At 40.5% G+C, this 26,650-nt stretch overlaps 1 protein-coding gene across 4 annotated transcripts in view; it reads right to left on the minus strand.

The window, feature by feature from the left end:
• anks1b (ankyrin repeat and sterile alpha motif domain containing 1B) overlaps nucleotides 1-26,650 on the minus strand; it is a 166,092-nt gene that overhangs the window by 39,590 nt on the left and 99,852 nt on the right. For 3 of the 4 annotated variants that reach the window (XM_072455120.1, XM_072455119.1, XM_072455122.1), the window contains exons 13-17: nucleotides 20,032-20,230; nucleotides 6,497-7,101; nucleotides 5,902-6,030; nucleotides 4,409-4,478; nucleotides 2,360-2,466 (exon numbers count right to left, since the gene is read on the minus strand). In XM_072455120.1, the coding sequence (XP_072311221.1) occupies nucleotides 2,360-2,466; nucleotides 4,409-4,478; nucleotides 5,902-6,030; nucleotides 6,497-7,101; nucleotides 20,032-20,230 (1,110 nt within the window). Of the gene's footprint in view, nucleotides 1-2,359; nucleotides 2,615-4,408; nucleotides 4,479-5,901; nucleotides 6,031-6,496; nucleotides 7,102-20,031; nucleotides 20,231-26,650 lie in introns of those variants that run through there. The other variant, XM_072455123.1, reaches the window with a different exon arrangement.

Here is a 26,650-nt window from a genome sequence, read left to right on the forward strand (position 1 = left end):
AAGACACAGTCCGTTATGCATTATGGCAATGTTAGCAGTCAAGTATTATCAAATGTTTTGTGTAATTATTCTCTTGTACTAATAGGTGGTAATGTTGCATCTAATCTCTGGATGTTAAACAGAGTGTGAGAAATGCTATTTTATGCAGTCTGTTAAATACATTTCCATGTGTTTGTTTGGTTTGTATGCATCAAAATGTCATAATAGCAAACGTACTGAAGTCTCAGTATTGTTCAGAAACACACAATTTATTTATATTCACTTACACTGAAGAAAACATTTCTCAAATTAAATTTCCTCTGTGCCTTCTTTCCCACATGTACAATGCACTTATACGCAATGAAATATTCTTAATGTCCTTCACATGGCTATGGTTTCTATGACAACTGAGGCACCCTACTTCCGTTTTCCATCAACCCAGAAACACTTTATTAGTTATGAACACGCCCACTCTGATGACCCTATTAGTGGGGAGTGTGAACTGTAAGTGCAGATTGGACCAGGGTAAGAATCAAATGCAGTCTAACTACATGATCTCATCCAGCCAATCAGGGGGAAGTATTTCTACCAACTATTACTCTAATTGAATTTGTGAGACCCTAACTTTGAAATGGGCCTTTTTTATTATTTTTTTGTAGCCTCAGGGACTTTTAAACTAAATTACATACTACAGTATGTGCTGATCTGATTGGGATTGGAACTTTGGAGTTGGTGGAAGAGCCCTCTGAGCCACTGTAATACTTTTGCAGGAAACAAAATCTATATTTCCTTTTCGTCAAAGGTAGATAAAGTCTATAGTACAGATCTGTACTATAGACTTCATCTTTCAGTGATGATAAAGTATTACTCAATCTGTGGTGTTGATTTCTGAACACATTTAAAAACTGTGAGGATAAATATGTTTTCCTGCCTTCCAAGATTATATTATTTTAACCAGTTACATAAGGTAATGGAAACCCAAAGAGGAAAAGTGGAGAAGTTAAAGTTCTTGGACAAAAGGCACATTAAAGTCACTATGATTGTGTTGGAGCCTTTTTATCTCTGAGATTTCAGATGAGAGTTGAAGTGAAAGTCTCTCGTGAGCCCTGCCAAAAGATGTCAGCATTAATGTTTTGATGCCACGGAACAGTTCACCTTTTCCTCCAGATAATTCATTTTACATTTTTTAAAGTCCCCTAAGCAATTTAGTTTCATTGCATTTTGCAGTTGATGATGTGCCTATATACAGGATTTATTTTTATCCTCGGTGCAGAAAGTTCTTGTTTTAGATCTAAATTAAACTTCTCTGTTGTGCATTATAGACTTATTCTATAGTCATTATTCTGTGCGCCAACCTCTAATTTGTCACTTGTCTGCTCTTTGTTTTCCCAATAGAGAATTATTGATTTCAGCCGTTGACAAAGGCTGTGAAGAGGTAAAACAATAGACAGAAGATGCAGCAAGAAATGTATTTTTTACAGTAGCAGCAGCAGACGTGAGGGCGCCCCCTACACTTTATAGACAAACCAGTTTGAGTGACGTGTTTCAGAGTGAAATGTGTGTGAACAACATCTGAACACACTGACCACGTGTCGAGGGGCACACACACAAGCCAGGCTCAGTGGCTGTGATTTCTACTGGTTGCTACGGTAACCAGTTAAATCAGGGTCAGACTGGATTTCAAACTGCACTTGCAAACATATATAATGGCATATGAACCACCTACATACATGCCTGTGTCGTCTTATGTCAAGATGGATCTTTAAGCTCCCATTGTGTGATTAGACAATTAGCTACTGTGTCAGGGAAACATTATCCAAATATCCTCATTAGTACTGATAAATTATATTCAACTGATTACTTAAAAAAAAAAGAGACCTTTGAAATCCATAAAAAAGTCACCCAGCCCGCTTCTTATTGCATCTACAGCAGTTTGCACGGCAAGATACTCTCTCTCTTTAACGCACCTCCTCCCACATCAAAGTCTTTTAAATGTGTAAATCTCAATGGGTTTCTCTTGTTACGTCACACAAAACCTGGAATGAAACCATGGATTCGCCTGCTTCTCGATACAGAGGCTACAGGTGGTTTCCATGCAGTAACTGAAGGTATAAGCACTAATAGACATATTGAAGCAATAGCTAGAGCATGATTGGTCTAAGCGAACATTTTGACTGCAGTGGTCATGTTCATCTGCTGAAGGAGATTTTGCTGAGATGTGGCGTAGGAGGACCTCACTTGGCATCAGTGGGGAGAGGCAGAGATGAAGAGGAGGAAGTTTGATTGGATATTATCTCGTTCAAAACACAGCGACAAATTATGATGTGCGAGCGAACGAACGACGGCGTGACGGACAAGCACTTGCGGTGGAAATACTCACCAAAAATTGTACATTGTCGAAGCCGTTGGCCAGCAGGTGGTTCTCATATTGGACCAGACCGATGGAGTCGAGCCACTGGCCCACGGACTGGAGCGGGCAGCGGGGACCTATGAGGGGGTGGAGAGGCAAACGCTTCAGTAGGGAGTAACCGTCCACGCGGTAACAGCGGCAGTCCGGCTGAGACAACTGGCACTGCCACATCATGTTGTGGCGGGCAAAGTGGCTGTCGAACGAGCCCGCCATGCTTTCCCAGGAGTCTCTGAGTGAGGCAGCGGGAGGTGGGGTGTGGGGGGTTAAGAGGGGAGGGGCTGGGGGGTGGACAGGTGAGGAGAAACACCAGAAAGAAGGAGAGGCTAGGCTAAAAGCATGGTGAAGATGTGAGAATCCAGCATGCGGGAGCTGCGAGGTGCCAGTGTGTAAAAGAGCTGGCTCTAGATCCACAGGAGGGGCAAACCCGGCTCAAGTTGTATCCACACACGTTGCTCTCGTCCCGGGGGTAAAATCCTGCACGCAATCGCTCAGAGTTGGAGCGGAGGTATAGATCCACGAGCCGCTGTGTTGTCGGTGTGCGCAGCAGCTGCTTCCCTTTTCAGCTGTTGCGCTCACTTGGCTTCCTCCTCGAGTGTGTGTGAGACAGAGAGGAGAGAGAGAGACACATACATGCGCTGTAGTTTCTCTTTATCAACTACTCCCACTCTCATCTGTATGCTCCTGCAGCCTCTCCTCTCTCCTCTCTCTCTCTCTCTCTCTCTCCCCTGCGCATCCCCTCGCTCACCCTCTCCTCGCTCTCCCTCACTTCCTTCTGTCTGCCTCCCGTGCGCTGTGGAGCTTCACCCCGCTCTACATGTATCTGGCTTGGTCCACTGATAACCGACATCACAACCGTACTGGATCCTTTTGTCTGCAAGCCTCGCTCACTCCCACTTACACACACACACCAAGAAGCAGCACAAACACACACACACACACACACACACACTGTAAGTCCCTGTAAACGTGTGGGTAAGGCCGAATGTCTTTGGCTCCAAGTGGATAGCTGTCTCATTGTGGTAACCATGGTTAACAGAGGCGTTTGCGGTGAAACAAGACAGTGGAAGGGATGCAGGCTGGAGGATGGGGATGCGAGTAGCGGGAGAGGAGAGTGAAGGCGGCAAATACAGGGATTAGCAGAGATTCAGGCTGCATATGTCGAACAAAACAGATTATTAACTGAACATTGCTAAACTGTGTACAGCGAAATATATATAGGGGGATTATTTTCATTATTTCACTATTTGGAATGTAATAACACAGCAAGAAATTCAAATGCATTATCGCCTCAAGCAGCGATATTCAAAATGTGGTATTTGTCCAACTTGTGGTACAAAATACAGTAGTAGTACTGCATTTTTCTTGTCTTCTGATTTCTCCTGGTTTTATTGAATAATTTTGTCTTTTGTCAGATTATAGATATATTTAGGTATTCTGAAATGTAAAAAGAACTGTGTTACTATTAGGGCTAGAGTCAAGTAAATAAATTCTTGGTCAACTAAAGACGTGCTCTATCGACTAAAAGAGGGTGTGGCAAAAGCTATCAAAACTATAAAGTAGCTCCATGTATCTGACCCAAACTGCACTCAAAAGGCTACAACGTCACAGGAGTTCATGTAAATGAACTATTTATACATTTATGTGTGAGAGGTGTATAAATTAGTGAATGCAAACGCATGATTCACTCAAACATCTTCGGCTTCCTCACTACTCATCGTTGTGCTGTTGTCCCATAGAAATCCTTTTAATCTAAATACAATCATGAATCAACTGGTTTATTAATCAACAAAATAATTAATCAACTTAACGACTAAAGGATTACAGCTCTAGTTACTATAATACTGGAGAGAATGATGCTGATCAGATGAAGACATGCAATGGCCAACCACAAAGTAAGTCTGAGGAAAGTTCAGAGCATAAAGCGACATGAGGGAGATAAAAACATGACACTCTAGATTCCAGGACATATACTTTTGTGACACTTCAACAGAAGCACTGTGTGTACAGTCTCGCCTTTACCTGAAGTGTCTTCTTTAATATCCAGCCCACTGCCGATCCCAGCTCCAATAGAGCTCATAATTTTGTCAATCTGAAACAAAGAGCGAAAGGGGCTTAGAAAGACAGGTGTACAACATGAGCAGGAAAAACACACTTCCAGTAATAAGGCAAACCCCTATTTCTGGATTCAAGTGTCACGTAACATGGTCATTATAGTGTGCTGAATGTCAGTCATTCCCTTGTGAATTGAAAAAGCGTTGAGTAGCAGACAGGGAGAAGAATTCGGAACAATGATTTAAGAAACTGCTTTGGACAGAGCTGAAGTGCGCTCATTGTATGTGATGCAAGGACCCCTCCATCCTCTGCTGAACCAGGGCTCTGACAAGAGGCTGAGCTCAATGGCAGGTCTGAGCATTGCAAACAGGGTGTACAAACAAATGGATCATAACGGTGGCCTTTGCTTCAGGGCAGAAGACATAAAGCTTAACGGCGCTTTTATAGTATATGAGTTGGATAAATACTTGATTCATCCCACCTCTGTAGTGTATTTGCTTAACTTAACTGTAGAAGGAAGAAGACAAACCAGTAGAAAAGTGACCAGCAAAGATAATAGTGATATATCCTTTGTGGTCAATGACTGGAGTGACATGATGATAAGCAGGAGGTAGTTGTAGTTTTCAATTAAGAATGTTTTACCGTTCACACTAAGCAACATTGTATAACAGGATTTAATTTGTTTAAAACCTACACACGGGCAAGTGATAATATTTCACTTTTTCTATATTTAAAGATTTTTAGCAGCTGAGCCGTTGAGTAGCCAATAATGAGGAAGATTGGATATTCTCAGAACACTGACTGTTGCAATGCGTCTCTTTCTGAGGCTGTAAATAGAGCACGCTTGTTGTTTTACCACAAAAAGAGGCCCATATATCACCCCAAGATCTCCCTGAAGTCATCCCATCTCATCCCCAACTGGTGCACAATTCAACAGAAAAGGTCATGATAATTGATGGGAATTATGGGAAACTCCATATGCTAATGTATTACTATCAACGAGACATGCATGGATGCAAATGAGTAATGTCCTCCAATTCACATTAATGACCCACTTTCATAAAATTATGAAAACCAATTATTCTGAAATTAACAAAAACATGTACTAGAGTAACTAGAGTGAACAAAAACAAGACACAAAAGCATAAATTATTTGAACAGAAGCAAGTGCGTCTGTAACGAGCCCTTCACCTCTTGACCTCTTGACCCTGGTTCCTGAAGAAAATCAATCTAGCACCATCTTTAATTAGAGTGAGAAATATATGCTGCCATAGTATTCATTAATGAGAAAAAACAGGAACAATATGCAAACGTAATAACAATTCTCTAGGTCTCAAAAACGACTCTTAAATAATCTCTGTATCAAATAATTAACCTATAAACTCAGTAATATTTCACCTTTATTGATATTGATTTTTACACTCAAGTGATTCTAAATTTCTGAAGAAATGTCTGTGTACCTCTTCCCACTCGGCTGTGAAGGAGGGAGTCCGCTCGAGTCTTCCAACCGGAGTGGTGCAGTCTCCCGGGCTGGGGCCTGAGCTCTCCCCGCTCTGGCCCCGAGTGCCAGACCCCAAGCTGTGCTCTTCCTTTACAAGACACAACCATTGTGTTTCAGTAAATACTATCAATACTAGAGAAAACGTGGGCCAAATATGACAACTTTTAAATAAGCAAAAACGTCCCAATTTCTTCAACTGTGATCCCAAATTATAATTTTTTCATCAAAGAGATTATGTCTCAATCTTATAATTAATCCAACATTCATTAAGGAAATGTATTCAAGTGTGTTTCTTGGTAGCCTCTACTGTGGCCTAGATCAGTGGGATAGCTAATTGGCTGGTTAGCTTATTTCCTGCGTTTGAAGTGTACAAACAAAAGTGAAAATGCACACAGAAAAGTTTCATCTATATCTAACTTACGCATTTCATATTCTATCTTGCAGTAAGTGTAAAAACATTTGAATAACCAGGATTGGGGCAGAGAGTACAGTGCCTTGTGGCTGGACTCTTAATTGTGTATAATGACCCTTCTTGAACTCTTTAAAAGTCTTACCTGAATTGGAGACACCGTGACTAGATTGGAGTCAGATTTAGACAGCGCTTTGGACAGTTGCAGGTCCAGCACGCTCCGAGGCATGGACCGCATCCTCCCTAGGGTGCAAGTCCCAGATGAAGCGTCCTTCGCCAGTGTCACGGCAAACTCCCCGTTCTGATTGGACGAATACGAGGGAGGGCGGTCCAGCGTCGCCCAGCCCCGAGTTGAGCCCGTTTGCTCGCAGTTTTTGGGCCGAGCCTGTTCCTGATTGACCTGCGTGTGGAAGATAGTCCTGTACACCACCTGGGGCTTCTTGGGCTCGGTCTCACTCTTTTGTTGGGACGATTGAGTGTCTGTCCTGGAGAAGAGCTGCGTAGGCCCGCCTCCGATGACTATGCTGAAGTCAGGCGTCTGAAGGAAGGCGCTCTGGACATCCTGGGAGGCGTTCTTGTGAGGTTTGTGGTTGTACAGGTGGTAAGGCGTGTCTGGGGCCTCACAGGCCGGCGATGATCCATGGAGAAGTCCGGCAAACTCCTCCGGGATGTGGCTCTTTCGGCGGTCCTCCAGCAGAGCCAAGGGGGGAGGAGGGGGAGCAGGGGGGTCCCGCTGGTACACCCCGTCGTCTGGAATAGAAACACACGGAAATGTATTCGCTTCCAACGCATCGTGTTCTATCATAGTTTGCCTAATAACAACAAGTTGACCTACTTTCTCAGAACAAATAAAACCAAATACCGAAAGTTAGAGGTGATTAATTGTTTGAGCAATAATCTCAACAACAAATGGCTGTTTTATACCTTTTGAAGTGAGCAGTAAACTCAAAATAAACCACATCACTAAAAGGTCAGGAAAAAAACAAAACATCCAAAGCTGTGAATAGTGAGATAAGAACATGGAACTGCGTCTTGTGCTTTTCTTTAGAATTCCTCAGTGGAGAAATTAAAAGAACTCCTGACTTTAATTTACTTCCTCTTATCGTCCTCTTTTTATCTTGGTTTACCAAAGGGTGCAAGCTTTTGTCAGAACTGGGGCATGTATTGGCTGCATAAACTCATCGTGGCAGAGCCTTTCATTGAGGATATGCCTTGAAAGCCCCTGTAGATGTCTGTCAGGTTATATTAGCTCTCAGGTCAATCTGACATCTGACATGTTACAATGTGAAAACAAACTATGGTAAAAAGTGCATCTATGTGGCTCTGCGGTCCATGGCATTTCTAATATAATGAGCGTGTGAATACTAAATTCCACTCACTGAAAGCACAAAGGCCATATTTTGTCTAATGAATTCTCCCCACAAATAGAATCTGATTACATGCATCTTGTTTGAATCCAATCACTCCTGTTTTCTTTCCTGTGAGTGTGTTAAGAGTGTGTATAGGGCTATGTCATCAGAAATAAGTTACCTGGGTCTTGTAAAAGGTCTGCAGCACTATACCAGAATACTGCTAACACAAAACGTTCATAATAATCTAAACTGACACAGCAATAACAGTTTACCGTCCATTGACCTGCCTCATTGACACAATTAACATCATGTAAATTCAGCGCGCCAAGAGCATGCACAATCTGCAGTCAGATGGTGGTAAGGCAGCTGTCAATAACAATATGATGAGTATGCCCAAATCTATATTATTGATCAAGAGAATACAAATTCAAAAAACATAGTACTTCGCATTTTAAAAAAAAAAAACACCAAGAAATACTGTATAAATGTGATGTGATAAAGTGTCGAGCAGATACACATGGATTGTATCAGGTAAGACAGGGGTGTCAAACTCATTTGGGCCACGGACCAAATTTTGACGCTCAGGCTGCTTTATACTTTATAGCTTTATACAGCCTACGCGGTTTTGAAGCAATTGCTGGATCTAGGGATGCGTACCGGTACGACGGACCGGATCTGGACTTGTAAAAACGTTTCGGTTCAGGTCCAAAAAAAACGAAACCCCGGAGATTCGGTTCTGGACTCATAAAAAATCTAGCACTCACAGTACTATATCCTTTTTGTTCTAGAATCTAGACCATCTTAAACCTTTCATAGATCGCGAAATTCGCTCTGGAAAAGACGTAAACACTGCCATGCGTCGCTGTCAATGACGCCCCGGACCCTAATTAGCGTCTTCCGGGCATAAGTTGAAGCCGACGAAATAAGTTTAAAGATGCGAGAGACAGCGCGGAACCGTGTATCCACGTGCGAACATTGAAGCTGGTAAGATCGCTGGCTTTATTTGAACTGTTTTAAGCTGTGGCCGCCGCGTGCGATGTTGTGATTGGTAATGTGCTGCGGGCGTCGTCGCGTGTTAAAGGGGCGGGGTCAGCGTGGTCTTGTCTGGGTCTTTGGTCTGGGTGTAAATATGAATGAAATAACTTAAATGTTATGTTGTGGTGTGATGTATTTAGTATTAAGTCAATACTAAGTCAAAGTAATATTGCTTAATTGCTACATTCATTAATTGGAGTTTATATTTTGTAATAGTATTTTGTATTGTATATTTATGTATTTGTTGGGCTGGTGTTTAATGCTGCTAATATGATGTATTATTTTGATTTGTTGTGTAAAATATTTTCATATTCTATTTTTGATACTGCTAAGTTGATTGCTTTATAGTGGTTCTAGTTGACTTTTATGCTAGTTTTTGTAACTCTGTTATTTTACACTGTTACTTAATTATTTACACTGGTGTATTGTCTGTTTGAAGGTTTTTACCTGACTTTTGATGCCAATGGATCTGTAACATTAATGAGTGGAAATGTATCTAAAGGCAAAACATTGTATCAGATGAAACAGCTGCTTTGACCCTTGACCCAGACTGACCGAAAGGTAAAATGAACGGCCAGCATCGTGAGTTTGAATCCCGACTCCGACATTTGCTGCATTTCCTCCTTTCTCTCTCATCACTACACATCTACTGTCTTTGCACGGTGGCAAAGGCGGTTAGCGCTCTTGCCTCCCAAGAAGGAGATCATGGGTTCGATTCCCGGACCAGACCAACATCACATGATCTCTCTGGGTGTTACCGTGGGTTCTCCGGCTTCCTCCCACCGTCCAAACACATGCATGTGTTAGGTAAAAATTGGTAAGTCTAAATTGGCCCTAGTGAATGAATGTGAGAGTGAACTGTCTGTCATGTCTATGTCTCTGTGTTGGCCCTGCGACAAGTTGGGCACTGTCCAGGGTGTACCCCGCCTAAGGCCCGAAGTCACTGGGATAGGCTCCAGTCACCCGCGACCCCGAAAGGGAACAAGCGGTAGAAGATGGATGGATGGATATATATATTTTTTTAATTTTTAATATAACTTGGACAAGCTTGGCGGGCCGGATTGAAAGGCCCAACGGGCCGGATGTGGCCCGCGGGCCGTAGTTTGGGGACCATTGCTCTATAATCACACTCAGTCCAGTCGTGTAGTGTGGACCTCAGACTCTATAATCATACTCAGTCCAGTCGTGTAGTGTGGACCTCAGACTCTATAATCACACTCAGTCCGGTCGTGTAGTGTGGACCTCAGACTCTATAATCACACTCAGTCCAGTCGTGTAGTGTGGACCTCAGACTCTATAATCACACTCAGTCCGGTCGTGTAGTGTGGACCTCAGACTCTATAATCACACTCAGTCCAGTCGTGTAGTGTGGACCTCAGACTCTATAATCACACTCAGTCCAGTCGTGTAGTGTGGACCTCAGACTATAATCACACTCAGTCCAGTCGTGTAGTGTGGACCTCAGACTCTATAATCACACTCAGTCCAGTCGTGTAGTGTGGACCTCAGACTCTATAATCACACTCAGTCCAGTCGTGTAGTGTGGACCTCAGACTCTATAATCACACTCAGTCCAGTCGTGTAGTGTGGACCTCAGACTCTATAATCACACTCAGTCCAGTCGTGTAGTGTGGACCTCAGACTCTATAATCACACTCAGTCCAGTCGTGTAGTGTGGACCTCAGACTCTATAATCACACTCAGTCCAGTCGTGTAGTGTGGACCTCAGACTCTCTATAATCACACTCAGTCCGGTCGTGTAGTGTGGACCTCAGACTCTATAATCACACTCAGTCCAGTCGTGTAGTGTGGACCTCAGATTCTCTCTAATCACACTCAGTCCAGTCGTGTAGTGTGGACCTCAGACTCTCTCTAATCACACTCAGTCCGGTCGTGTAGTGTGGACCTCAGACTCTATAATCACACTCAGTCCAGTCGTGTAGTGTGGACCTCAGACTCTATAATCACACTCAGTCCAGTCGTGTAGTGTGGACCTCAGACTCTCTATAATCACACTCAGTCCAGTCGTGTAGTGTGGACCTCAGACTCTATAATCACACTCAGTCCAGTCGTGTAGTGTGGACCTCAGACTCTATAATCACACTCAGTCCAGTCGTGTAGTGTGGACCTCAGACTCTATAATCACACTCAGTCCAGTCGTGTAGTGTGGACCTCAGACTCTCTCTAATCACACTCAGTCCGGTCGTGTAGTGTGGACCTCAGACTCTATAATCACACTCAGTCCAGTCGTGTAGTGTGGACCTCAGACTCTCTCTAATCACACTCAGTCCGGTCGTGTAGTGTGGACCTCAGACTCTATAAACACACTCAGTCCAGTCGTGTAGTGTGGACCTCAGACTCTATAATCATACTCAGTCCAGTCGTGTAGTGTGGACCTCAGACTCTCTATAATCATACTCAGTCCAGTCGTGTAGTGTGGACCTCAGACTCTCTAAAACACACTCAGTCCAGTCGTGTAGTGTGGACCTCAGACTCTCTATAATCATACTCAGTCCAGTCGTGTAGTGTGGACCTCAGACTCTCTATAATCATACTCAGTCCAGTCGTGTAGTGTGGACCTCAGACTCTATAATCACACTCAGTCCAGTTGTGTAGTGTGGACCTCCTGACAGCTGCCTTACCCCACACTACAGTATTTGCATGTCTAGACTCTTGCAGAGTGTAATCTGACCGTACACCACACGGCATAAAACACAACAGACTGGCATTAGGAAACGGACATCTTGGCTTATACTCACGAGAAGAAAAATAGATTGAGAGGAACATTCTTAGGGTTATGTTCTGTCCTTTCAGATGCTACCTTTTAATTCAACACTTCATAAGATTTAATTCTTCTTACTCCAAAAGTTAACAGCCTTCAGGTACAAGTTGAGTCATTGTGTTACATGGAAACGTTGGCCTACACAGGCAGTAAGAGCTTTAGTCATGACTAATCCCCACCCATTAAAGGATGAACTCAAATAAACAGCTTACTTGCTTATTTGTTTATTGATGTGTTTATGCTTCCATCAGTATGTGTCAAACAAACAAACAAGGGTCTGTTTTTAATTAAAAGTTATAATTTTCTCTTTTAGGACTTGGTGGCGAGGACTTGGTGGCGAGGACTCTATGTCACCGCAGACGAGGTTCTTTCTGTACCCTGAAGGCCTCATTGTGCCTCCACAATAGTTTAAGTGCATTTTAAGTGGCCATGTATCTTCTCCATACATTTAGTTATTATTAGTTATCACTATTTGCAGCCCTCTTTCCTCTTTCTTTCTCTCTCGCTCTCTTTATAAAGATGAAGATTGCTGGCAACAGGTGAGCCATTTATGTTGCCTTGGTAACACAGACCCAGCGCTGGCATCTCATGGAGTTTTAGGAGTGTCTGTGGTGAAAGTGTATGACAGAAGAACATCATGTAAGCCAGTGTGACGCTACATTATGTGAGCAAGGAACATAAGCTAAATGGGGAAATAATAGGGAAAACAATGTAGCAAACTCCAATTAGCAGCTACGTCTGAATAAAAAAACACACCAAGATACCATCATAATTATAACCTGGGCTGAACATGTTTGGGATGTACTGCGCTACGCCTCTAATAGATGTCACTGAAATACCTTTTATATCCAAATAGTGGTTGAAATATGTCAATTAAACAGCCACTAAAATCTTCATAGTTTGCAATATCTACTACATATCTATCCATTATCAATATCCTGCCTCAAACTACATAATCCATTGATTTCCGAAGTCAGATCTTAGAGATGGATCTTACCTGGCTGTGTAAGAGGTCGCAGCACAGACTACAAACAACGGCACTCAAATCCTCTTTTTCACACCAACAGGAGCAGCTACAAGTCTTAATATCCAGGGAAGTGTCAGATTGTGATTGTGAAACAACAGCATTATCCCGTGCAGCATACCTCCCTCTTCTTTCAAAACCTGCAGCATAAAACCAACTGTCAAGTCGAGGCACGCTGCGGCCCGCTACTAAAACCTGAAATGTTGTCTTCATCTCGTTACAAGGGGAAGCGTTTGTTTGTGCCTCGGTTTGGACAGTCAACGTTGGCCATTATAACGCGTCTTTACTGACTGGACTGACTGCAGAGGTGGTGTTGTGTGTCTCTTGGTAAATTGTTTCGAAGAAGAAAAGCTGTCGAATCCACCTACATCGCACTGAGAAAAAGAGGAGGTGGGAGAGAGACACATGTGTGCGATGCAGTGGACTCCATGCACCTAAACAATGCATTTTATTTGTAGACAATGTGTTTAGGGCAAATGGGAAGCACGAGAAACGGAGAGAGTGCCATTTTAGACAACACTGAGAATGTGATTTCTGCAAGTGCTGATATTATTTCAGGAGTCTCTTTTGGAGCAATGGTGTAGAGACTGAATTTATTTACTAAACCTGAACATAAGTCACGATTTACGATTATTGTGGGAAGAAACATCACAATATCATGATTATTGGCACATATCGAAAGTGAAATCTTTTATTTTAATTTACTCTAATACAGAACTGTTCTTATAGTATGTGACAAGTTTCATGAAATCAAACTTTATGAACGCAAAAGCAAAGTTTTTTGTGATAAAAAGTCACATAAAAGGCACTATATATTGAATATATGAATTGAAATGACTAAATGTTGCTTCTAAAATCGATTAACCTGATAATCTTGACATCCCAATAATGGACTAGTATTCGTTTATAAAAAGTAATATATAAGTTGTTGTTTTTTTACTAGTAGTAGTAGTTTTATTTACACATTTCTTGCCAGTGTTCAAGCATTGATCTACAGTATTTAGCATAAATTGATTGTGAAATGTAATCTAAATATGCAATCTATGAATATTAATGTATCTTCCTCATAACCGGGGTGTTTTTCACTAAAAGCTGGTTATAACTTTGGCTGTACAAGGGTTTCACTTTCCTGTTCTCTGCAAAACTTTGAGGACTTTTTCCCATATTCAAAAGATACAAAATATGTAGTTTTAAATTATTAACAGTCCTAATTTCTTACCAGTAAGTTAGCTCATTAACCAAGCAAATAAAACAGATGATGGGAGCACACGTGATATAGTACGGTATATGGGAAACAATAATAAGATGGAAATCTGACTGGAGTGGGAAAAAAAGTGTTTAAGTGGAAAGGCAAATGACTTCTGGAGAGGCGTTCAGCTGCGGCACAGACAGTGAAATGGAAAGAGAGGTGACGAATGACAGAGCGCCAGGCTAAAATCGAGGGGGCGTAAGGAGTTCATAACAGCCAATGACATCGAGATGGAGACACACAGAGGTGAACGAGCTGGAGGGGAGGCTGGGAACGAGGCAATGTTTTGAAAGGAACGATTTATAAAGGCTCATCTGAGGTTATGGTAGTAGCAGTATTAGCTCTGCTGCAGTGTATACTCTGGTATTGTACAATATGAAGATGCCGTGTTTTTTCATCTCATCTATACATTTCCTCCCCACAATCTGTCAGTAAAATGACCAAATAAAAATATTTTGCCTTGACCTTTGCGGAGAAAAAAGCAAAAAAAAAACACTTTATAACACCCTTGAATCCTGGTGGTTTCATTCCAATGTTTTTTCCCATTGCTTTATTTTTCCACTTTCAGGTTTCAGGCCCATTTACAGTATGTCTCGACTGTTTGCATTCTGCACAAAAATGTACTGAATAAATATTTGCATCTTAATACACATTATATTGATGCTAAATTTGATCAAATACACTTTTGAGAGCACAAGATTCAGTGAAGAAAATAACTCAAAAGTGTATTATTGACAGACATACAGAAAATAACTACTATACAATTATACGTCCCGTGCGGGAGGAGCACAGGCACGACTTGAGGTGATCCGAGCGCCTGATAAAGCTTGTTCAGCTCTCCTTCTTTCACGGTGCTGTGCTGACAGTTATTAAAAACTACAGAGCAATATCACAACTGTCAGTCAAACCTGAGATGAAGGACCCAAGCCTAGAGCGCGCAATAAATTAATATCAGCCTGCAGAGAACAGCTCACCTGCACATGCTAAGATAGAGCGGGCTAATGCAGTCACGGGGGGGCAGAGTTAGGATTAATGATGACACAAATAGATTACCAAATCAGAATCACTGATTAAACTGCGGCTGTAGTTTTACACATTTCACAAATGATTTAATGCTACTGGAGATGAAAGATTTAGGAAGATGGTTCCCACTCCAGTTGGGCAGTTGCAACAGGCTGTAAGACAGACACATGTAACACATTTAAGAGCCCCACCCTGCAAGATAGTGCGGCGTAAAACAAAGTCAAAGATAGTTTTAAGAAATTGGGGTTTTCTTTGGCATTGTCGAGTATATGAATGGAAAGGGAAGAAGTTCATGATGTTTTAGAGACAAAACGGAGGAGGTTTGAGCTTAAAGATACAAGAGGTATGCCTCTTGTATCTTTAAGCTCAAACCTCCTCAGAGATGAATTTAGAGAAATAATTTAGTGAAATAATTCAGAGGTAAGTTGGAGTGAAGGAATGATGCAGATGCCAAGGTAGGAGTTGGTTATATTCATTTTCTACCACTTGTTCCCATTCCCGACATGATGACAGAGTGGTTAGAGCTCTCGCCTCCCAAAAAGGAGAGTGGCTTGAAGGTAAAAAGGCGCTATATATTTACTATTTTATCATGGGTTCATTTCCTGGCCAGAACAACATCACATGATCTCTCTGGGTGGAGTCTGCATGTCCTTCCCGTTACCGTGGGTTCTCTCTGGGTTCTCAGGATTCCTCCCACCGTCCACACACATGCATGTGTTAGGTAAACTGGAAAAATTCCCCTTGTGAATGATGTTGAGAGTGAATGTGTGTCTCTGATGAGTTTGCCCTGTCCAGGCTGAACCTGCCTAAGGCCCAAGGCGCCAGTCTATAGCGACACAACGAGATGCGCAATATGCAATGATTCAGTTTTGAATCACAATATTCTTCATCATTTTTGTTTAAATGTTCTTTGGTTCTTTATTCATACAATTCTTTTGGAGGCAGCTAAAGCCGTCTGCTGCTTCTGAGAGTTCACCCTTGACTGTGAATTGTTACCTCATGACACAATACCGTTTGTGTGGAGGGCCCTTAAGCAAAAAAATTAAAATGAGGCCTTTTTCATCTGATATCCACCAGTAACATTTAGCCTATAGTGTTAAACAATATCAAATGCAAGAAGGTCATGTCATATCACAGAAGGGGGAGCTCATTTTACAGCCCACATTGAAGGAACAGCTTTAGCGGAAATCCAGCCTTGAGGGCCCAGTCTCCGCACTAAGAACTCCCAGCTTCATTCACAATTCCAGACACACACGGCCAATATTCCCACAGAGGTTTCTCTCTCGCCCAACTCATTTTACAAGGCTCTCAAAGTGTGGAGTGATGCGTCTCTCACCCGCATGGTGTGTGTAGGGAGACAGGGAGGAGGAAGTGTTAAATGTGATGAGGCAGCCGCTCGCTAACGACTCCGTGTGTGTGAAGTGTGTATGAGCTGTGAGCAGTTGTAGCAGTTGATGTTGTAAAAAGCAAACAGCCTGTGTGACAGACGCAGACGCATGTCCATTTGCTGGAGTAATAAAGATGTGTTTGGTAAATTGGCATGTATATAGTATACTTGTATAAGTATAGTATACTTGTATAAGTATAGTATACTTGTATAAGTATAGCATACTTGTATAAGTATATGTATGCATGTGTCCCTTTACAGGTTCTTTTTTCAAGCATTGATTGTTGAACCAATTGTTTTTTTTTTTTCTGAGAAAGACTAATTGTATAACATATTCCACCTGCATGGCAACAAGGGGAAAAAATTGTTTATGCAACTGGAGCACTGCTCTGCTGCTCTGCTGAAAAGAGGAACATCTTAATGTGTGCTGGTCTGTTGGTTATGGATACAAAAAAAGGATTTCTGTTAAAACAACGGATGAGACGCTGGGATAAGATTGTATATGCGATCTGTGGATTTGGGAAATTTTATGCCAAGCTAGGATGACTTTAACTGACAGTTCTCAGAGCTGCAGCAGGTGAGACTCCACAGTAATGAAGGGAATTCAGATTTTTGCAGCTTTACACTCATTAACTCCAAATCAATCAGTTATCTTGTTTAGAGTGCGAGAGTCGGGTGTTTCAAAATGACTCTAATTTATAAGGACTAATGCATCATACTGGTTTTGCCACATGCAGTCCTACCACTCTACGACCCCGTGTCCATGAAAAGAAATCCATACCTGTGCGCAGAGCCTGTTTGTTATGGACGTGTCACAGGGGGCGCTCCATAATTCATAAAGGATGACCGCGTCAGCAGAGAGCAGTGCGGAGGGCATATGGAAAGTAACTTCAACAGCAGTGTCCAACATTATGTAAGACCTTCTTACAGAGCATAAACATCAGGACTGCAGTGCAACCAATGGATTAGGTTATAAATAGCCTTCTTTTATGCCCACGCAGGTGCCTGACACCAGCAAACATCACTGCAGGTTACAGATTTATATTGAGTTGGTAAAACTGCTTGGATTTCACCAAAAATATGCTAAGAAGAATGTTGAAGAAGAAGAATGTCAGTGTGCAGCTGTATAGAGGGAGGAAATCCCTTTTATGGTCATCCTCTGCTTTTTATATTCATCCTTTCAAATCTAGCTGCTCATTCTTTTTATTTTTTGGGAGTTTAGTTAAACGCATCTTCCTCCTCTGCAGTATTCACCCACTCTTTCTTCACTGGCATCTTTAGAATTGTATGACTTTTTGGCGCAGTACCAACTATGAAAATAATGGATGCAAAAATGGAAGTCGCATATATAGAGTTGTCAGAAGCAAGCTGAGCAACAGCAGTGATCAGAACTGGACAAACATCTGAGCAAGTCGAATAAACAATTACAATATATTACAGTAGTGCTTAAATCAGCCAAAATGTGGGTCCATGATACATTTACATTTATTGACCCGGTCATTGTGGCTACATTTCCAGTTTACAACACAATGTTTTAGAGTGATTTTTAGTTTTTTAAACATCAGCAGCTCATTAGCAGCTCATTAGCAGCTCAGGAGCAGGTTCACACACAGCAGGTGGACAGTAGAGTGCAAATAAATGTAAAATAACACAAGTGAAGCTGTTTATTTTTTACCAAACCAAAGGCTCAGCCATGATCGATTTTCTAACTCAGGCTTTTTTGACAATCGACATGTCGGAACTTGGATGATCTGAGAAATTGGAACACACTGTACACTACATCATGTCTTATTGTACGCAACGTGTTACCATGGAAACCTTACATGTGGCCCTTTGAAGGTAATAATCTCAGAGAAGTGAAGAGACGTGCCCAGAAGAGAAGGACAACACATATCTAAATAAATAAATAAATAATTCGGCTTAACTTTCCAAATTATCAAACTATCTGAAGCAACACTAAATAAGAAAGAAAACTGTTGAACAAAAAGGGAAAAATATGTACTTAATACATTAATGATTCATAAAGATGTATTATTTAAAACCGCTATTTGAAAACTGTTAGAGTCCAACATTAATTTTCACTTGACTGAACTGCACCTACAAATGTCTTGCTTCAAGTCTCATTATAAATATTGGATAAGGAAATCGTCCATCTCACTTACATAAATACGGCTGCCCGACATCAGTTGGAATCAAACGCTGGTTCCTTTCAGTTTGGACGCGAGTGATCTGTGAGCGCGCACCTGCCGACTGATAATGAGTGTCTCCCACAAATCAAAGCCTCTTTCTGCCTTTGAACCACGGCACGTCGAGCATTATGTTCTCTACAGCCTACTTCCTCTAGTCTAGTGCTAACTCATAAGAGCCAGCGGGAAACTATGTAGGATTCTTCTCTATTACATACATCGAGATTACTATTAATTCAATTAATTTCAATAACACACCTAAATAATAAGAAAAGTAGAATCTCAAATGTAAGTACTTTTAGAAGTGGTAGAACAATAGGAAATGGAACAAGTTCAATAAAAAAAGTATTAATTGGGGTAGTGGTACAGTCATTTTAGACGAAGTGGTGACTGTGGTAGTCAAGTTTGTTTATTTATTTATTTATTTATTTAGTTAGTTAGTTAGTATTTTTGTTTTTTATCTTTATTTATTTTTTCCCCTCCATCCCTTGTTGGGAAATGAGAGGTTTTGTCTATAGGAGTTTTTGTTTATAAGAGTTTTTGTTTATAAGAGTTCTTCTATTGAGAGTGTTTTTTAAACTTCCTATAAGTTATCTGTCCTTTTCCTCTGTATCTACCTGCGTTGCAACAATGAAATTTCCCCATGTGTGGACAATAAAGGATTATCTTATTTTATCTTAAGTGTGTAACAAATAACAGTAAGATGGAACAATGAAATTTCCCCATGTGCGTTGCAACAATGAAATTTCCCCATGTGTGGACAATAAAGGATTATCTTATTTTATCTTAAGTGTGTAACAAATAACAGTAAGATGGGGGATTCGAAGAGCAGGCTCTAATCTTGGCCTGAGGATAAAATAGTTATCAGCAGAAGTCGTCACGTCTCTAAACAGCACATCTCCATAACAACGAGCATTTCTATGGAAACACCAGAGGTCAGAGAAATGGCTTCTTAAGAGGATTCCGATGTTTTAAAAATGGTCCATCACATCAAACAATAAATTAAATGCATGTTTTACGACTTTCGTAAGGAAGTATACGTCTTTTTCTTTTTTTCCATCCAACACATTACGCTGATGAATTTATCAAGATCTGAAGCATTTGATGGAAAAGTCTCAAGGGACTCATCAGTAAACAAATGAACTGTGGATAAACCTTAAATAGAGTTAACAAGCTCACACAGATTCAGAATCAACTAAATAAGTTTTATTTGGAAAATTAACACAGACTAATAAAAAAGTGGGTTGGCTCTTTAAATTCTAAGTATATTTGTTACACCTCATATATCACTGGATATTAAATATTTCTCCTAGCTTAAGAATTTGAAAGAACAATTAAAGTTTAATTTAGTTTCGTTTAATTTTCTTTCAAAGAGTACCAGCTTTGGCTACTTATCTAGAATAAATCTAATATATTAACTAAAAATATAGATCATTTAACAGCACATCCTGCATACTATGGGTATGTAAGGTGCCATAATGTAAAAGACAAAGAGAGTTTTTCTTGCAAGATATCACCCGTCAAAACATGCTAAGAAGTATAAAATCCCAGCAGAGAGGAAACCAGCACTTGTCTTGTAGCAGAGGAAAGTCAGAGGTCACGTTTCAGAGCTCACCGTGCTGAATGTGGAACTGTGTCTTACCTGTGAAGTGGCAGTCGTCGTTGGAGCCAGCAGAGTCCTCTTGGTTTGGGCTGAGCGGTGGGCTGAGCGGTGGGCTGGCAGGGGGGCTGGTGCTGAAGCTCGCGTAGCCCAGAGAAGAGCTCACTTCGCTGGGTTCACAGCTGTGGTTGACTGGTCTCTGAACGTCCAGGGAGGAGGACAGAGACGTGCGCTGCTTTGGCTACAAACAGAAAGCAATTTGGGTTTTTCAGTTTCATGTGAATGGAAAACAATGTGTTGTGGTGGTTTGCAATGAGAGCAAATTTCATATTGTTCTGGGGGATCCAATAAGTTAAAGATCAAAGGTGTTTGATCTTAAGGCTGTCTCATGAACATTTTGATCCCCTTGTAACGGTAATGATAATTTGGGTATTTAAACCACTTAATATTAGGGGTTTATTTGTCCTAAAACGCCTGGAAAAATGAGTCTCATTTAAAACTAAAGCTGTTTTTGAACCCTCTGGAGAACAAACAATTGGAGAAAAACAACTTTTGTGATGCTGAGACTCTGTAGTTTTGGACTCTGATGTTTGTTTAACTCTAATCATAAGTAGAAAAAAGCTCTGCACAGAGGAATTCTTAAATTTATAAAATGAGTACAGAGGGATCAGCTGAGCCGTTGAGTTTTTGACAGTTCTCTTTTAAAAGCTGAAGGTAAATGAACTAAAAATGGGTTTTACGGACTTGTAATAAAGCAAAAATGTCCAGGTGGAAGGCATATAGCAGTCCTATTAATGTTTAATTTTATTTTAGGTTAATTTCTTATTCATGGGTTTGGAGTACGTCTGACCCTGATGCTTCCCAGAATGATTGATTTGACTGGAAATAAGTGGATTACAGCTTTATTTGTATGTACAGCACATCAAGCAGCTTGAGCGTTCCCTTTTATAAGATGTGGACAAAAACGAATAAAGAAAGAAAGAGTCCAACATTCTCATTTACGACCACTAGAGGCAGCAGCACATATAATACAAAATAATTCATCAAACATTAAATCTTTCACACAATAAAGAGTATGAAAGAGCCACTTATAAACAGGTGCACTCATCAGAAACTACATACATTAAGAATAACGGAGGCAGCTAAAGTTTAGATCAAAGTATGGATGGAGCTTCAAAGTTGCACATCACAATTCACAAATCTTGACTTAACATATCCCAATATAGACAATCTAGACTAGGAATATAAAAGTAGATTCATTTGTATCCATAATTATGTGAATACACTGTAAGACTGCCACAGCGATTCATATTTTAAAACCAAATTTGATATCTTTTGAATGGGGAAAAAATCCTCAAAATGTAGCATATAACAGGAAGCTGAAAACCATGAATAACACGTACAAAGAAATCTGAAAGGTCACATCTTTTACCCGTCATCGTCACATCTATTAAGTGTCACAGAAACCATTTACGATCGTTTCAAAAACAAAACACAAAAAAAACGTCCCCAAATACATAGTGTCAAAACGTGATACTCATTTGAGCAGGCACTGATACAATAACCATTTTGTAGAGAATTCCAGACTCGTTTCAGAATACTTTTTAAATGGTCAGGAACACATTGTCGTCGCATTGTTACTTAAAGAGGTGTTTTTGAATCATCTCATGACAACACTGTTCAAGATTATTTCCACAGGATATGTACCAATACATAAAGGAAGGAAAACAAGCGTATAAATTAAAGGTAAATATAATAATGGCTAAACCAAAGTGTTTTCCAGTAGACGCCAGGGAGGACCAATCACCCTATTGACAGACATCTGGTAAACAGGCCTTGCATAACAACACATTTGCAGCTCTCAACAACCTGCCGTTACACTTCGCAAACAACACCGTCAAACTCTGCTACGGCCTCAATGAGTGCGAGTATGTGAATCAATCGAGGCTCTAGGCGCTGCAGAGTTCAGAAATATTAGGCAGGCACTTGACAGGACAACCTTCATAAGACCTTCAGCTGCTGGGGTAGAAACATTTAGAAAATATAGAAAATAGAAGCCTGACAGGACACAGTGCTTCTTACCATACTACCTGCTGCTAGGGTTGGCTTTGAGCAAAACCAAGCAAAAAAGTAGGATTGTTTTTGGTTTTCTTTTACCAAATAAAGAAATATAGAACAGTCAGAAGAGAATCTAACAGAAGGGACTCTTGGGATCTGTGATGTTTTAAGAGCAATACGTCAAAGAGAAAAGGGAATAACAAAAAAGTACACTACCCAATTTCACAAGCGCTGTCCCTACTGGTGTTACAACAAAAACTGCTCCCTGGCGTACACGTCTTTTTTTTAAATGTAGAAAATAACAATAACATTTGACTTGAATAGAGAAACAACTAACTACAAGCAAAACTCTGCATCATCAAATTTAGCCTTGATACACTTAATCTGCATTTTACTTGGTTCAATGTCATCAATACAAGCAACAATGATCACAGTAAAAATTATGTTTTAATGAACGTGTTTTTGAGCCCCCAAAATCAAACTTTTATCATATGGTGCAAATAAAATAAAGAGACAGCAGAGAACAAGATAACTTTGTTTTGGTTAAATCTTGAGCTCAATAAATACTAATTAACTTCAGTCTGTCTTTAGTCTTTCCCTGCGTGTGATTGAGGGACAGAGCCAGCATTGAATCAAAGTGTTAAATGTGTTAATTTAGCCTTAGGCCTGACAACCAGAAAAACAAAACAAAAACTGTCGAATTAGCCCGCAGATGGCGCAGAGCAGGGAGGGTGACGCACACTGGTATCAAACAATGTGCCACTTCAATCACTTTAAATGTACTTTTCCCCAATAAATATCTTTTCATTGTAGCACTCATCACTATCTGCTTTCACAGAGTTTGGAGCGTCTCTCTCATTATCAAGCGATGCCACGCGCGCACGCACACACGCGCACACACACACAACACACACAACACACACAACACACACACACCACACACAACACACACGCACACACACACACACACACACACACATACACACATACACACACACACACCACACACAACACACAGCTCTGAGGCTTAGCGTCAAAAATGTAAATGGACAGGAAGCTAATGAACATGTCAAGGCCCATTGGAAGGGATTAATGAACGCAGTCGCCTTGATGCACGTGCAAACACAATCAAGCACGTCCGCCATGGCTGACTAGACTAAAATCCTGCCCAACTGTGCATCCTTAGGGACCACATGGCATTTAACAATTCAACAACATGTGTGGTGACAGCTAATAAATGAAACAGTCGTTAGGAACCGCGTGAATCCCCTCAGTTACGAGAACCCCTTTCTCAAGTACTAGGCTTGTATTGTTTGTTTTTCTACTATATTGTCAATTATTACTATCATATCTTCTTATTTAAATTATACTGATGTCCCTAATCCTCCAAAACACTCATAGAATAAAAAATCTAAAGCCATTCCAAGTACCCCCATCGTACAGTACATGCTTGTATATGCTTGTATATGCGCGTACAGTACATGCTTGTATATGCTCGTATTATGCTCGTATATGCTCGTATTATGCTCGTATATGCTCGTATATGCTCGTATTATGCTCGTATATGCTCGTATATGCTCGTATTATGCTCGTATATGCTCGTATTATGCTCGTATATGCTCATATTATGCTCGTATATGCTCGTATATGCTCGTATATGCTCGTATTATGCTCGTATATGCTCGTATATGCTCGTATTATGCTCGTATATGCTCGTATATGCTCGTATTATGCTCGTATATGCTCGTATATGCTCGTATATGCTCGTATTATGCTCGTATATGCTCGTATATGCTCGTATATGCTCGTATTATGCTCGTATATGCTCATATTATGCTCGTATATGCTCGTATATGCTCGTATTATGCTTGTATATGCTTGTATATGCTCGTATTATGCTCGTATATGCTCGTATATGCTCGTATATGCTCGTATTATGCTCGTATTATGCTCGTATATGCTCGTATATGCTCGTATTATGCTCGTATATGCTCGTATATGCTCGTATATGCTCGTATATGCTCGTATTATGCTCGTATATGCTCGTATATGCTCGTATTATGCTCGTATATGCTCGTATATGCTCGTATTATGCTCGTATATGCTCGTATATGCTCGTATTATGCTCGTATATGCTCGTATATGCTCGTATATGCTCGTATATGCTCGTGTACCCCCTGGATCTCCTTAATTGATCTCTTTGTCTCTGATTCTGCTGTTTGTGTCTTTGTAACTCTGATCATTTGGACACAAAACAAGCTGTGATGATGTCACACTTTATAATTATGGGGACAATCAAATCAAAATAAATGTGATAATAGAGTCTGGTCAGCGGTCTGTGTATGTGTAAGTGTTGTCACAATATTTAAATTTCAAAGGGTTTTCAATATTAGGAAAAGGCTTGATACTTGAAAACAATTTTGTTGTGATTTTACCCAACTTTCTTGTATCTAGTATCTCTATCTAGACTGACTAGTTCTAACTGTTCAGTGTGTGTGTATGTGTGTGTGTGTGTGTGCATGCGTGCGTGCACGCGCGTGCGTGTGCGCCTGTGTGTGTGGCTGTGTGTGTGTTTATGTATGTATGAATGAATATATTTTTCCCAGTATCACTAGCTAGTTATTAGTATGCAGTTTTGATGGTGTTTGGGAGGACAGCCCTTCGCAGGCCCATCGTTGTGGGCATAAGTTGCATAAATTGTTATTATTAAGTTAAAGTAGAATTGATGTAGAATCTACAGCAAAACTTACAATTTATTCTCAATTTTCTTTTTGCTCTGACACTACATATGACGTTTTGAGGACAATCTCTTTCAAAATAAAAAATCACAAAATTGTGTTTTTGTCATATTTAGTTCTTGTCTTATTTCTTTTTGGCCCGTAGACTTTATTAGACAGGACAGCGTTAGCGTGAAATGGGGACAAGAGAGGAGGAGGACATGGAGTAAATTGTCAGAGCCGAAATTCAAATGTGCTGCCGCCTTAACCACTCCACCACCGGGCAGCACATTTCACAAGATTATTTGTATCTGTCAAACAACACACACGAGGATTCTTTTGCTCTGAGCAGACACATTTGAATCAATTTCAGATAAAAACAAATGCAGTATTGAGAAAACACTCCCACATATAAAATGAGACTATACTGTTACAATGGCCTGGTTGGTTGTAAAATGAAATATACCAAGCCCATTTTATATCTTTTCATTCCTGCTTGTTGTTATGCTAAAGCCAAAAGCTGCCAATGCCAAATTGTGTATTGATTGTCGCATGTTTGGTCTTTGGGGCTCTGTAAACATCTGGCACGTAACAATGACAGGCACAACAGCATTTACGATTTCACACACGTACAATAAGCTCATTTACTCTAGGATAAAAACCAGGCAGATTGTCAAATGTTTGTTGAGCCCAAACTCATTATCATCAGAGTCTCACAGTGATTAGTGCGTGTACATCAAAATAATAGATTCTGGCAGTTCAGTATTTATAGTGAAGCACATGACTATAGCGTGCACAGACAGCTCCACAGACGCTCGTAAACTTATTAACATTCACTTCTCACAACATAACATCTGCATGATATGTATGTCTTGCAAATTCTGTTTCAATTTAAGGTTTAATTTGGCAATTTTGAACAGACAGTCAAAAAATACTTCCATAAGAAATTATACAGACGGTGAATTTAATGCTGCATTCCGCAACTGTATTTTGTATTATAAAGTTAGTACTGTTCTGTTCTACTAGTAAAACATTTGATCAAACCCAAACTTGTATGAAAGACGGATGTGCGTTCCTATATGTCACTTTGGGACGACCCCTTTTCTGTCTGAAAATAATATTCTCTCTGATCACGGTTTAAAATTAGGTATTTTCTCAAGCTCCGATCAGTTGTTTAAGGCAAACTCCACTTGAATCCCTTAATATGCATTTAATAATTGGAAAATGTTTCTTCTTACTGAAAATATCAATGCTGAAATTATAACATAAGTCAAGAAAATCCAAACAAAGATAGTGGAAATAAAAACTAAAAACAGTGCATTTCCATCAGAGACAAGTATAATAATGACTTTCTCATGCTGCATGCTACTGCGCCATAGAACATCCAGTCTAATGGAATGCAAACCTAAGCCTCATGTTTATTCTTTCTGATCAAGATTGTGCCATTTCTAATATTGGCATTGGGCTCATGTTTATCTCAGCTCAGCCTGTGTATGGTAAAAACACTCCAGGTGAAGCAACATACCACAGCACATACCTTATCTAAACTGCACAATGTATGTGTTCAGAAAGCTATCTGCTCTATCAGTCTGTGTGTGTGCTTGGATCTGTTCAGACACATGGGCACCGCATCTACGCCACGCAGATGACGAGAGGGAAAGAAAACATAAATAATGCATGGATAGTGTGCGGCTGGTTTGTGAAACAGGCAATTAGCAGAATATGTCATTCATGATATGTAGTCAACCATGTATTTTCCATTTTTAGAGATAAACACAGAGTACATACAGCCAAAAACACTATAGAATTACATTTTTACACATATCTTATTCGGTTACAGGTCCATGTGAGACCAAGTCAAGAGTTTGGGGTTAAAAACAGGAGTT

The sequence above is a fragment of the Eucyclogobius newberryi genome, unplaced genomic scaffold (assembly GCF_026437365.1).
Source record: "Eucyclogobius newberryi isolate DKJ021-1_F unplaced genomic scaffold, fEucNew1.0.hap1 SCAF_2, whole genome shotgun sequence".
NCBI lineage: Eukaryota > Metazoa > Chordata > Actinopteri > Gobiiformes > Gobiidae > Eucyclogobius > Eucyclogobius newberryi.